General features: G+C 43.6%; 1 protein-coding gene across 1 annotated transcript in view; it reads right to left on the bottom strand.

Annotated features, from left to right (window-relative positions):
- Positions 1-5,629, bottom strand: part of CCND2 (cyclin D2) — a 42,784-nt gene extending 37,155 nt beyond the window's left edge. Inside the window, exons 1-2 of the mRNA XM_001365948.4 lie at positions 5,167-5,629; positions 3,125-3,340 (exon numbers count right to left, since the gene is read on the bottom strand). Of these exons, the coding sequence (XP_001365985.1) occupies positions 3,125-3,340; positions 5,167-5,361 (411 nt within the window). The 5' untranslated portion in view covers positions 5,362-5,629. The remainder of the gene's footprint in view (positions 1-3,124; positions 3,341-5,166) is intronic.
- Positions 5,630-13,662: the final 8,033 nt, after the last annotated feature.

The following is a 13,662-nucleotide window of genomic DNA, read 5'->3' as shown; positions in this document are numbered from 1 at the left end:
CTCAACATTCTAGCCTAAGATTTTTTTCATATTCTAGTTCTGATTCTTGATGTTAGCTCTCCCTTCAGCTTTGATAAGGCTGCCTTTCCTACTCAGTCCAAGGGCTGAGCATGCAAACCTCAGTTTTTTTTCTAATTCTATTGCCATCATTTCCCTTAAATTTTGGCCCTCACTGAAATCTTTAGGAAATTTTATCCAAGGTAGAAACAGATTTTAAAAGATATGTCAGCTAAAGGAAAAAAAATGATCACAAGTATATCATCAAAAGAGAGGAAAAGAGAGAAAATACAATTTCCAATACTCCTACCCTCACATTTGTTCTAAAAAAATCTGAATCTCTTTTTCTTGGTTAGTCTGAAGTCTATATGAAATGTTATCCTAACTAACTTCTTAATCTTGAAAATTAAGTTTTAGTAATGAGATACGTCCACTAACTAGTTCTTTAATCTTGTGGCAACATATATTTCTGGACCTTGATTTATTTGGAAAATGACTCAGACTCCACGATCTCCAAAATTCCTTTTCCAGCAATAAAATTAGCTACCTCAGATATGAGAATAGAATAATAATATCCTTTAGGGATGGATTAGATAGCCTCTAGACACAGCTTCCAATTTAGGTTTTTAGGGGACTCTGATAAATGTCTTCTATATCACAGTTCAATTGGTACTACATTTATCTGTGAATATATTTCATCACTTCCTACTCAATTCCAAATCCCACGAGATCAGAGACCTTACTATTCTTCTATAGCTCTTGCCCTGAACTGAACATCCTCACTTTTGTCCTAAGCAAGTGATTGAATCTCAAGGCATTTTACAAAATGTTGGTCTGATGTCTTGTTCAGAAGATACGATTTATGAACATTTGTTAAACTGAACGCGTGACTTCTGAATTTGCTAGTGTGTTGAAATGAATGGAGCTGTCACTGATGTTGACATCTTTCTTCCGGCTCTTATGAATCGATACGGGCACATTCCATTACCCACAGAATAGTCTAGTCCCCAAACCCTCCAGTTTCCCCTCCATAAGCTCTAAAGTCAGCTCCAACTATTTTTGGAAGCTGGTGAAATGCTGAGGTCTTACTGCCTACAAAGTTAGGTTGAAACCCCAGCCAGTTCTATAAAAGGATATTGGTGCAAGAGCTTTTTCTTGCACAATTTAAAAAAGAGATATCTCTCTAGAGGAAACCACTTTTCTTCAGCCTCAGAGAAGCAGCTGAAATTTGGCAGTGTTTCAAAGGTGAAGTCATTCACTGCTGCTGTCTATGTCTCCCTTGGCAAATCCTTCCTCCCACCTCTAGATTTATGAATGTCTGCCACTAGATGGCAGCACAGCCCTGGTAGGGAAAGTCCCCATTACCAGTTAATGAACATGCTCTTGTAGATCACAGGCCTGTTTGTAGATCAGAGAGCTGGAAGAGACTACCTAGGTTCAATTCCTGATATATGAGAGACAGCTTCACATAAAGTGTGTATGAAAGGATATTTAAAAGTTTATATATATAAATATTTAAAAGTTTATATGAAAAAATATTACAAAGTTTGTGCGAAAAAGTACTTGTGCTTGTATGAAAAACATTTTTAAATTTGTGTTAAAAAGTATTTTAAATTTATATATTTAAAAGTATTAAAAAAATTGTAGGGGGCAGCTGGGTAGCTCAGTGGATGGAGAGTCAGGCCTAGAGATGGGAGGTCCTAGGTTCAAATCTGGCCTCAGACACTTCCCAGCTGTGTGACTTAAGCAAGTCACTTGACCTCCATTGCCTAATCCTTACCACTCTTCTGCCATGGAACCAATACATAGTATTGATTCCAATACAGAAGGTAAGAGTTTTTTTTTTTAAGTTTGTATAAAAAGTATTAAAAAGTTTGTGTGAAAAAGTATTTAAAAGTGTGTATGTAGGTTCAAATCTGTTCTCAGACCCTTCCTAGCTATGTGACCTTGGGCAAGTCACTTAACCCCCATTGCCTAATTCTTACCAATCTTCTGCCTTGGAACCAATACATAGTATTGATTCCAATACAGAAGGTAAGAGTTTTTTAAAAAGTTTGTATAAAAAGTATTAAAAAGATTGTGTGAAAAAGTATTTAAAAGTGTGTATGTAGGTTCAAATCTGGCCTCGGACCCTTCCTTGCTATGTGACCTTGGGCAAGTCACTTAACCCCCATTTCCTAGCCCTTATTTCTCTTCTGCCTTGGAACCAGTACATAGCATTTATTCTAAGGGAGAAGCTAAGGAGTTTTTTTTTTAATTTTTTAAAAGTTTGTATAAAAAAGTATTTAAAAACTTGTATGAAAAACTAAGTTTGTATGAAGAAGTATTTAAGTTTGTAGAAATAAGCATTTAAAAGTGTGTATGAAAAAAGTATTTAAGTTTGTGTGAAAAGTATTAAAAAGTTTGTATTTAAAAGTTTATATAAAAAGCATTAAAAACTGTTGAAAAAGTATTAAAGTTTGTATGAAAGAGAAAAAATGTTCAGCTCTCTTAAGGAGGAGAAGGGGGGGGAGGTTAATAATAAACTTAAAAGTTCCATGGCGGGAATCAAACCAGAATCAGTGGACTTGTGTAACCCCCTAACACTCACTCCTTTCCTCTTAACTTGGAGCAAAAATTTTCTTGCCCTAAAAAGTCTTAACACTTCACTGATGCTAAAAACCAAATGCCAACACCTGAATGCCTACACTGCCTAAGGTATCGCTGGGATGCAGGATATTATGAAACATGGTCCCAGCTCTTAGGTGGCTTACTACCCCAACAAGTGACCCCGTCTCTGTGTGCCTCAGTTTCCTGAACTGTAAAATGAGGAGGTGGGATTGATGAAATAGCCTCAGCCTAAATCTAAAATCAAGTCAGACTCCACCAATGAGCCAGTCTCATCCTCTGCAAAAGTGGATGATTTTCTCAGCATCCAAGAATTCCATGTGCATCTCTTCACGATGACTCCTCTTTCTCACCAACTCTTAGCAAGATACAGTATAAACGTAAGCAGCACTGACGTATCCCTTCTTCTCTTGACAGAGAAATCCCCCGAGAGAGGGAAAGTGAACAGTAGAAGAGATGCTGTGAGGAGAGAGGGCTTAGGCAGAAAAGAACGGAATGGTAGGGAGGAGGCATTCATTACCAGCAGCTCCTGGGGTTTGACAGAATTATCGGTATAAATGCACAGTTTCTCGGCCGTGAGGGGGATTGTTTCCTTCAGCTTCGAGGCCAGGAACATGCAGACGGCACCCAGAAGCTGCAGCCGGCACTTGGGAGTGGGCACCCCGGCTAAGAAACGGTCCAGGTAATTCATGGCTAAAGGGAAGACCTCCTCTTCGCATTTCTGCTCTTCACAGACCTACAAAGGGGAAGGAGGAGAAAAGAGAGCATTGGAGATAAAGAGAAAGAAAGAGGGAGAACCGGAATACAGTTAACCAACTCAAACGATTTCATTTTAGGGGGTGGGGAGGGCAGCGGATGTGATGGAGTGATAAGATTAGAGGCAGAGGAAGTTACAGACAGCTGACCAGGTATCTGACATCCCGGCTTTAGGAAAATAAATAAATAAATAAAATCCAAAGTAGAAAGTCAAAGGAATAAGCCTGCCCATCCCACTTTTTCTTGCTACATAATTTTTTAGCTTTTTACTTTTCCCCCTTCGCTCTCTCTTTCTTTTTTAAATTTGTTCCCATTAAAAAAATAAAATCAAAATTAGTCAGGCGATTGGTGGGCAATGCTTGGACACATTCGAACCTCGGGACCCTCGCTCAATCGTTCCCGATAATTGAAAAAAAACCCAAAACCCGGTGGGGTGGGGGTGGGGAGAGGGTGCCTCGAAGATCCAGGAGTGGCAAGCGGGGTGGGGGTTGGGGGGGTGGAAGCGGGGAGAGGTGGAGAAAGACGAAGGGAGGGAGGAGAGGAAGAGATGTCGCAGTCTCCGCGGCACCCGGAGCTGGAGAAATTGCCGAGGCTACTTCAAAAATTTGCTAAAAATCGAGGAACAATCCTAGAGAAGCCCTTTGAGCATGAAAACCCCGCGAAGGGTTCTGGCTTTCCAAATATGTATATTGGGGGTGTCTGGACCCCTTTTCTCTGACTCTTTAGAATGTTTTATTACATAGGTCCAACTCTCTCAGAGGCAATGGGAACGAGCAAGTGACCGCTATGTCCCGCTGGGCCCCACAAGGATGAGAGTTAGGGAAGGTAGTTGGGGGTGGGGTAGAGGAATGGGGTTGCTCTACAGAGCAAATGAGGGTCGGCAGCTCTCTTCCTTTTTTAGGGGTGTTCCGAACCCCTTTTTCTTCTTTCTACCCCACCCAAACCTCCGCGCAGAGCAAATTGCTAAGCCGAACGCTTTAAGTAATCCTTCCAAGGACGTGGGATTGGGGACAATAAAAGGCAGACGAGGGGCACTAGGGTTATGGGGCTCTTCTGGGGGTTCGGGAGAAGGTTCAAGCTTTTCGAACCCAAATTTGCAAAGCAACATGGCGAAACTATGGCAGGTCCAGTGCTATGCATACGTGGGCACATTGAGAAACTTACTGGGCAAAGACTTAGGTGGGGGAGGAGAAAGTGTGCGGGAGTGGATGGCGGGGTGGGGGGGTCATGGGGGGGAACGTTGGGACTAGTGAATTCCCAGCCCTTCTTCCTTCGGCATCCCCCCTCCCCCCGTCCCACTCTCCAGTGCCAACAGCCCCGACCACATGGGGAGACTCGGGGCTGGGTTGAATTGGCTTTTTACACTTTTTCTGCAACTTTTCTGCTCACATACCCATACACACATACTAGCGCGCGCGGGCACGCACACGCGCACACACATACAGACACGCGGAATGCAGCCTCCGCAGGTTGGGGGTTGGAAGCGGAGAAACACATGCGAACCTGCACACGCGGGCTGGCTCGAAAGCCCTCTCCCTTACCCTCTCCGTCGCCACCCCCACTGTAAACTTCACCCATATCCAGCCCCATCTCCCACATTTTCCCTCCGCCCCCGCCCCCCATCCTGCCTCGCGCAGATCATAAAAAAGGCCACGAGTCCAGCGAAGGGGCGCGCAGAATAACCGAGCGTAGGTTAAGACTGCGCGGTGCAAAAGCTCTAATGTCCCAGTCCCCCAAGGTTTCCGAAATAGAGGCGGAGGGGGGGTTGGGGTGGGGAGATTTTCCTTGGGGAGGGTCCAGACCAACCTCCAACATCCAAGTCGCCACCATTCTCCTCATGTAGGGTTGAATATCTTTTTGCACGCATTTGAAATAGGAGCACTGGGGTAGATAGCGTTCCTCGATGGTGAGCAAGTTAAGCAAAACGCGATCGTCGAACAACAGGCTGGGGTCGGGGACGGCCCTCCGGATGGGGTCCACCTCGCAGCACAGCAGCTCCATGACGTTCCCAAGGTATCTACTGCTTTGCCCTCCCCGCCCCCCCCTCAAGATTAGAAAAGGTTTTTGGGGGGTGGGGGTGGGAGTTCCTCACCGCCTTCTTTAAAAAAAAAGAAGGGGGGGGCGAAGGGAGAGAAGCAGAATGGGGAGATGAGGAAGAGGCTTTAAGAGCACTGCTTCACTCACTCCTGCTCTCCCTTCAAACTTTTCTGGTCTGTCTTAGGCACTCTTTCCTCCTGCAGAGGAGGCAGTGACGTAAGCCGGCTAGGCAGTTAGCTCCCCTCCCTTTCTCCCTCGACTCACTCTCTCCTCCCCCTAGTTCCTCCTCCGCTCCTTCTTTCAGCTTCTCTCCCTCCCTTCCCCTCTCGTTATTATGGAGAACAGCAGCTGGTCAGACGTAACATCAAACGCTCCCCCCCCCACCCCTTTTCTTTTCTCCTTTGCCCTCTCCCTCAATCCACTCTAGCAAAAAAAAAAAAGAAAGAAAGAAAGAAAAAAAAGAACCAGGGGCCCACGTATAGGGTAGCCCATAAAAATGACAGCTTCCCGTTTCCCCTCCTTCCACTTCAGTTTCAATGAATCCTATTTTACAGCGTGTCCCAAAAGTCTCAGGGCAGTGTATGCATGGGGTGGGGGTGGGAAGGGTCCCCTTCCCCCAAACAAAATTCTCCCTCCTCTCAGTTTGACTTTCCTAATACTGTCTCCAGATGCTTGGATGGTGAAGGATGTATGCAAGGAGGAGGGGAATGGACAAGGAAATCGATCTCTTAAGTGAAAAATCAGGGTTTAATTGAAAAATAATTGCACGCCTAGCTTTAGATAGGGTTGAGGTTCCCAGACCGCTAAATGCTCCAGATATTACTTCTTTGCTGAGCACTTTAAGTACTCAGAATACAATGTCCCGTCCCCGCCTCCACTCCGTGTCCCGCGCGCGCGCTCGCACAAACCACCTTCCTTTCGCCTCTAGACCAGCAAGAGAAGGAAGAGGAAGGGGGACGCCTCCTAGGGAGGGTGGATGCACCCCCATCAGACAGGAACTCCGAGAGAGAAGCATTCTGCTCTAGGGGGTCGGGGGTGGGGAGAGCACGACGAAACAACTGGCCAGAGGAGATGGGGAAGGCTAAGGTAGGGAAGAAGAGGAGTGGGGCAGAAGGCCTGAATAAGACCCAGGGGCTCCCCAGGAGCAAGCGCTGGGGAGGTAAAGCCCCCTGTAGCTCGACTTTGCCTAAATCTGCGGAGAAGCAGTCGGAGGTTTCCGAACGGGGCCTGACCACACAGATACAGCTTTCTAGGAAATAGAGGGGAGGTGGGGGAGGGGAATGATTAGATTTAGCTCCCCCCCCCGCCCCCGCCGCCTTTACTTCATCTCCAAGCTTAGAATCTCCGCTGTCATTTTTGTGTGTACAAACTGATTCCTCAGAATGCATTGTTAGCAGCATAATTTTCTTTTTTACTTCAGTAGTTATTAAATGCACGAACCCTGACTCTAGGCCACTACTGTACTCAACCAGATCCCCCCCGTCTCCCTCCTTTCTCACCCCCCCCCTTTCCCCTAGCTTCTAATATTAGGAGAAAAGGATGTCATCTTTGCTATCTCCTAGCCACGCCCGCTGGGCAGAGTTAGCACGTGCTGGGGGGTACCGGGCTCTGCCAGGTTCTTCTCTCACCCCTTAAGCGGAGATATAATGTTTTGCTAGCTTTCATGAGAATGGACAGGAGAAGGGAGATGCGGGGGAGGTGGGGGGGAGATGGTGCGGTGTGGAGGCAGCGAAGTTGGATGATCTCGTTCAAGAGATTTTCATGGGAGACCAAGAAGCGGAGTAGCCAAGAGTAGGTAAAAGTGAAGGAAAACCCAAAGTACATGTAATTAATTCAGCCCCTTTAAAGGAGGGTGGGGCGGAAGGGGTGGATGGTTGAGGGGAGGGGGCATATCACTTTAAAAGGGTGAGTAAGTTTGGGGAGCTTTCTCTCCCCTCCCTCTATTTGCATAGCCAATAGCTCAGAGACTCTTGCTACTGCGCGCTGAATGTTACTGGGCAGATTACTTTTTTTTTTTTAAGTAGGAAGCATTCCCCTCTATATCAAAAGAAAGCTTAAGTTGGCGAGAAGAGAAGAGGGGGCTGGGGAAAGGAAGGATGAACCTTCAAACCTAATCAATTGGGGAAGAATCAGTTTCCGATTTACTTTATGTGAGGGCGGGAGTAGAGGGATGTGTAATTGCTGATTGGAAGCCATTAATTTTGTAGAAAGAAATAATTCACTGGCAAACCCAACTTGCAAATTCGAAACTGTTCTGCGCCACAGATGATCCTCTACAGTATTGCTGGGAATACAGTAAACTCATTTAAACTATTGATTTTAGTCAGCTTGGAGTTCCCGACTGGGGAGTTGAATCACTGAATAAAAAAAAAATTAACATCTCTATTTTTAAATGCCATCGAGAAATAACTAACCACCTAAACGACAGATCAAACAGCCGGGTTGTGTGGGGGACGGAGGGGAGGGGCGGGGGATGGAAGGAAGAAAGCACATTTTAAAGAAAAAGAAATAACTGAGTAAGCAAGCCTGGGTCAGTTTCCAGGCCAGCAGTGTCATTCATATTTTGCATTATTTGATAACTGGTCACCATCTCGGCCCCATCTCCAGGCAAGAGAATGGAAAGTACCGTTCTCATAGATGCTTTGTGGTGGGATGAAGCGAGTCTCAGTTCCCCCAGGCCTTACCCTAGGGAAGGGAAGCTGGGGAGACCAGTCCCCGAGCCTTGGGGGTAGGCTAAGACACTTAGTCTACTCCGCCGCCCTTCCCCCCTTTCTCCTCCCCAAGGCTCGCTTTACTTTGAAATACCAGCAAAGGAAGGCTGCGGAGAAGGGGGGAGGGGAAAGGAGAAACAAGAAAGAAATCTCCGATTCTCTCCTTCATTCATTAAGATCTTGAGCTCCGGCAAATTCCGCCTGGCAGGCTAAGTCCATGAAAGCCTATTTAAAAGTTTCCTCATTCCCTTCTCCTTCCCATTAGCGACTGTTCGCGTACTCACGCAGCCCTCTTTTATCATTCTCGGGTCTCCAGTTTATCTTCGCGGGGGAAGGGTGCTGCCCACCGGAGCCGTCTATGGCATTAACAAGGCTAAAATATTATTAAAAATAAAAACAAGTGACAAAAAAGACGACAGCACGAAGAAAGCGCTTTGGTTTCTAATCACACCAAAAAGCGTATTCGGGGGAGGGGGTCAGAAGTGTATATAAAAAAAAAAAAATAAGCGCTTGGCTTGGACTTTGAAGTTAAAACACCCTGTAGGATCAAGGGTTTTCTCCGGATGGGCACCTCTTCTTCAAAGTGTCCAGTAGTTTCAAGACTCAATTTTTAGGAAATAAAATTTTTTTCGTCTACCCCCCACCCCCTCCCGCACACACGTGTTTGTGTAGTTTCGGTTGGAAAGTGTACAAAACGCTGTAGGGGTAGGCACCAGCCCGGTGTTCCGAGCCGCGTGTAGCAGCGCAGGAATCTGCAGTAACACACTCACCTGGCAACTACACCCGAGCCCAGGTGAGCTAGGAGCTGGGTGAAAGTTTAGAGGCACGAGTTCGGAGCACTGCTCCACACAGTGTTCCAAAGAGCAACCGCGTGGGTGGATGGATGGAGATTGGGGATCATTTCCTCCACTGGTCCAACCTAGAGGTCCAGATTGGAGGGCTGGGGGCGAGGGGGAGGTGGGGTAGAGGGTGAAGAGGGAAGGAGCAGTCCTTTCTTTGGGTATTTTATTCTTTCATGAAGTGAGAGATGGTCGAGAAAATGAAAACATAATTAACCCTAAAGTCACTTAAAATGAAACGGCCCCAAATTATTTCTCTGCTTTGGAAACCTCTTTGAGTGGCCAAGTAAGAGGTGGAGAAGGGGAGGGAAATGAGGAAGGGCAGAGGTGGGGAAAGAGAAGGAAAAGAAAGAATAAGTGAAAGGAGGGGGGAAAAAGAATAAAAAAAGAATGAAAGGAGGACACTGGGGTGGGTGGGCATTGGCTGTAGTCTAAACCGAAGTGGCTGTTTGCCTTGCCCTGGGCGAGGGAACACAGGTATGAAGGTGTAGTTTGAGTTTCCTGGGAGCAGCACCTCATCGGATCCCCAGGGCGTTTCAGGTGGGAGGATGGATCTGGTCTTGTGTTTGTGTTTCTTTATCTGTCTAATTATTCCATTTATTTACTATATTTTAATGTAGACTCGTGTTTTCTTCCGGAGGCAGCAGATGCTGTAAGTGCTCCCCGCTTGCCTTATGTTCTCCTACAGAGCCGTACTCTTCTTTCCGGGAAAAGTAAAGATAAATAAATAAAAGGTCAAACTTTCTGTGGTCCTCTTGCCTGATCCAGCTTTTCACACTTCTTACAGGGCCTGGAAGTTTATTACAGTTTTATAGAAATTTCTTTTCCAGCAATATGGGTAGTGAGAATTCCCCTTAAAGGAGTCACCGCATCCTGCAGCGCCCAGACTCCCCAGTAGGAAAAGCCATGGATCTTCTCCATCCTTTTCCTAACCGCGACCCGCTCCTGGCCCCAACAGCACCACTCCCCTCCCCCGCCGCCCATTTCCCTATGAGGACTCTGGGGAAGGGGGCGCAATCTTGGCAATCGTTCCTCTGTAGCCGCCACGCGGCTTTTTCGAGGAATTTTGACGTCATTCACACGTGGGGGGAAGGGGTTGGGAGACCAAGAGGAAGCTGACGGGGAGAGTGAGGGAAGGGTGTGGAGGAAAAGCCACAGTTGGGGAGGATGGGGGTGTTGGCTGAAGGGTCTCCCCGCCGCACTAAACCACTAGCCTCCAATCTCGGCCAAGCCGAGCTCTCAGTGGTCCAGCTGTGCCAGCCCCAGGGTTGCCCGCAATTTTGTTCGCGGAAATTGTCATTGCCCGAATCTTCCTGGACCACACAAGTCCAGAGTCGCTATTGCTTCTTGGCCTGCAGCTCCGGACTCTTCCCCGACCAGGTCTCTACATGTCCCGAGAAGTTTCTTTTTAGATTGGGCTAGGTAGCTTGTTAATTCTGCCGGAAAACAAGAACCACCACAACACAACAAGAAACATTTTCCTGTGAGATCTAGTGCCTCAATATCGAGAGCTGACAATCGCGATCATGGCTCGCGACTCTTGTCTACTATGACCTTCCCTTTCCTATCTCCAGTAAAACCAAAAGTAGCTTTAAGGGAAAGCGATAGGGATGACCTAGGGGCTTTCGTGCGAGGGAATACGTAGTTTGGTCGTTCCGGTTCTGAGTTCCATGTTCTCAGGCTCGGTAAACTCCCCTCGCCACCGTCCTCTCCCGGGGCTTCTAAGTAGAAGAATGGGAGCTTTGGTGGGAGGATGATGGCTCACTGAGTAAACCCATGAGGAGATATAAGCCTTGCTGCTTTCACTTTGTTAGACTAGCAATTTACTCACGTTTGCTTACAAATACCACGGCATTAGTTCCACGGATAGTGGGCAAAGGTTGCAAGAGAGTCGGGGGACCCGCGGATGGAGGCTATAATTCCTTAAGTGTAAATTTAACCAAAAATGTATTGCCGTCTTTAAAGTATTGCAGATCCCTTTTAACCTTCCATTTGGGGTGACATTGGAGGAAGGTTACTTTCCCAAAGCCAAGTTCCTAGTTTCTGACTTTATAATGAAAATATAGTGGAAGAACTTAAGCCCAGGACATTGAAGGGGCTCAAGATGGGGGTGGGAGCGGGGTTAGATAGGAAATGAGGTGTAAACTTGTATTTATATCCACTGGCAGATTTGTTGTGTCATTGAGGAAATGGCTTGGAGCTGAGTTTTTGTTTTTTCCTTTTTAAATCCTTACCTTCCTATTAGAATCAATACTGCAATGTTCTAAGGCAGAAGAGCAGCAAGGGCTAGACAAAGGGGGTTAAGTGACTTGCCCAGGGTCACACAACTAGGGCATGTCTGAGGCCACGAATTTGAATTCTTTTTTTAAAAAAAAGTTCTTAAAAAAAAAAAAGCAGTCTTTAGGTAAGATCATTTGTCTCATATTGGTAGATAGAGGATTATGGGGCTTGCGGACCCCAGTTGGATATCATGGGTATTATGAGCTATCATGAAGTGTAAAAATATTTTTTTTAATGTCAGAGTTGTTATAAAAGAATTACTCTCCCTTAAAATTTTTTCTACTCTTTTTTTACCCCATTTTAATAGCTGCTGGTGTGACCCAAGCAATTTTTTTAATTAAAAACGATTAAAGAGAAATAGTAAAAATTACAATTTTTAAAATGTGTTAATGTTATCGGTGGCTGTTTGTGGTTGACTTGTTTTGACCCACATTTTATTTGTCTGTGCGAAGTATAAAGAAAAATGATTCAGTAAGAAATAGATGAAGGAATAAAAAATGAATGTAATTTTTAAAAACGAAGAGGTCAAAAACATTTTTGAGCATCTGAAAAGCCATGTATATATCCCTAAAATTTTATTTGAATTCATTAATGTGAGACGCTAAGCCAAGTCATTTTTACAAGAAAATTCTTACTAGTTTTCAAGACTACATGTAGGATTGTTTTATAGAATAATCTCAATTTCCTTTCATATTTAGTTTTAATCAGAAATTACAAAAGAAATTCATACTCATCTTCCAAAACCTATTTCCTAGTAAAACAGAGTCTACTTTTGGTTTCGTTGTTTTCTTTATCATTCACCAATTACAATGTAATTGAACCAGGACATCTTTTCTAATAATTTCACATTTTATTTTCAAAACAAAGTTTGATGCCTTTTAAGTAGAATATCCATACAATTCATAAGAAGGTTGAACATATTGATGGCACACAGTAGTCATTTTTAAATCAATGAGTAAAAACTGGACAGCTAAATAGTATTTATTTTTTCTTGGTTTGTTCTTTGTTTTTGTGGTAAAATGATTTTTAGGTCTTTCAGAGTGGTTTTCCTTTAAAATGTTATACTTGTATAAAATTGTTCTCCTGGTCCAGCTCAGTTCCCTCTGCATCAGTTCATACAAGTGTTCTAGTTTTCTCTGAATCCATTATATTCTTAATTTCTAATATTATAGTAATATTCCAGTCCACTCTGTGGCACATATTTTGTTCAGCAAAAAAAAATTATAAAGCTTTTTGTAGAGGTTAGATATATTGAAAATTAGTAAATTTCCAGTTGCAAGGCTGGTTGTTCCCAAAGTTTTATAATCTTCAAAATGTATGTGCACATTCCTAATGCTTTAGGATTAAACTAAATAGATGCATTTTATATTCTATTATACACAGAAGAAGTCAAGCTAGAATGGAGTTAGAATCCTAGAATGTGTTTCCTTCTCACTCAGCCTTAATAAGATCATCTATATTTATGTAAACTTGAAACAAGATTTGTGCCTAAACATAACCAAAACAAATGAGAAAATCAACTCTTCTACTTTGTTGTTGTGTATGATTGAAGATGAAATTCAAGTAAAAGATCAATGCTGATTCTAATGTGATCTACCTCAAATCACATTTTCATTATTGCCAGATGATCTAAGTCCAGTAATCTTTGTGGGGTTTAGAGGTGAATTCCTAAATGGGCATAAATTTTGGGAGAAATCATAGAGCATAGAGTTACTATATCGTCATGGCAAATAATACCAAAGTAAGAAAATTATAACTAAACATCTCACTGATTTGGGGAAATCACAGATGTGGGTATGTCTTTTTTTCACTGAAGAAGATACTGATATTCAGATAGTGGTATCAAATTGCTTTGATTGTCTAGGTCCTGTTCTGAACTTCCTTCTGTTTTTTTTTTCTGAGTATTTTAAAAATGTTTCATTGATATTTATTTCTGTTACTTATTTATTTTCTCATCACTTTCTCTGCTACCAACTTCTTTTTAACTCGAAGGGAAGTCTTTCCTTGAAACAAATATAATTGAGCAAGCCAATCAATACATAGAGTATATGTCTCCTCCTGAACCTTAATCCATCACTGGAACATGGAAAGATGTTTCTTTATCAGTCTTTTTACATTCCTGATTGGTTATTGCATTGATGAAATTGTCTTACATCTCTTAAAGTTCTTTTCCTTTAAAATGTTGTAGACCAATAAATTGTTTTCCTGGATATGCTCAATTCACTCTGTATCAGTTCATACAAGTCTTCCAGGTTTCTCTGAATCCATCATATTTTTAATTTCTTAAGGTAGTAATATTCCATTATATTAATGCACCATAATTTATTCAACCATTCTCCAATTGAAGGATATTCAATTTGTTTTTTTTTTTTTGTTGTTGCTACAAATAAAATTTATACTTATAAGATACAATTTTTCACTTCTAACTTCTTTAG

This window comes from Monodelphis domestica, chromosome 5 (assembly GCF_027887165.1).
Source record: "Monodelphis domestica isolate mMonDom1 chromosome 5, mMonDom1.pri, whole genome shotgun sequence".
Lineage (NCBI taxonomy): Eukaryota > Metazoa > Chordata > Mammalia > Didelphimorphia > Didelphidae > Monodelphis > Monodelphis domestica.
The sequence above is the reverse complement of the archived record's forward strand: the minus strand, read 5'-3'. Positions and strand labels throughout refer to the sequence as shown.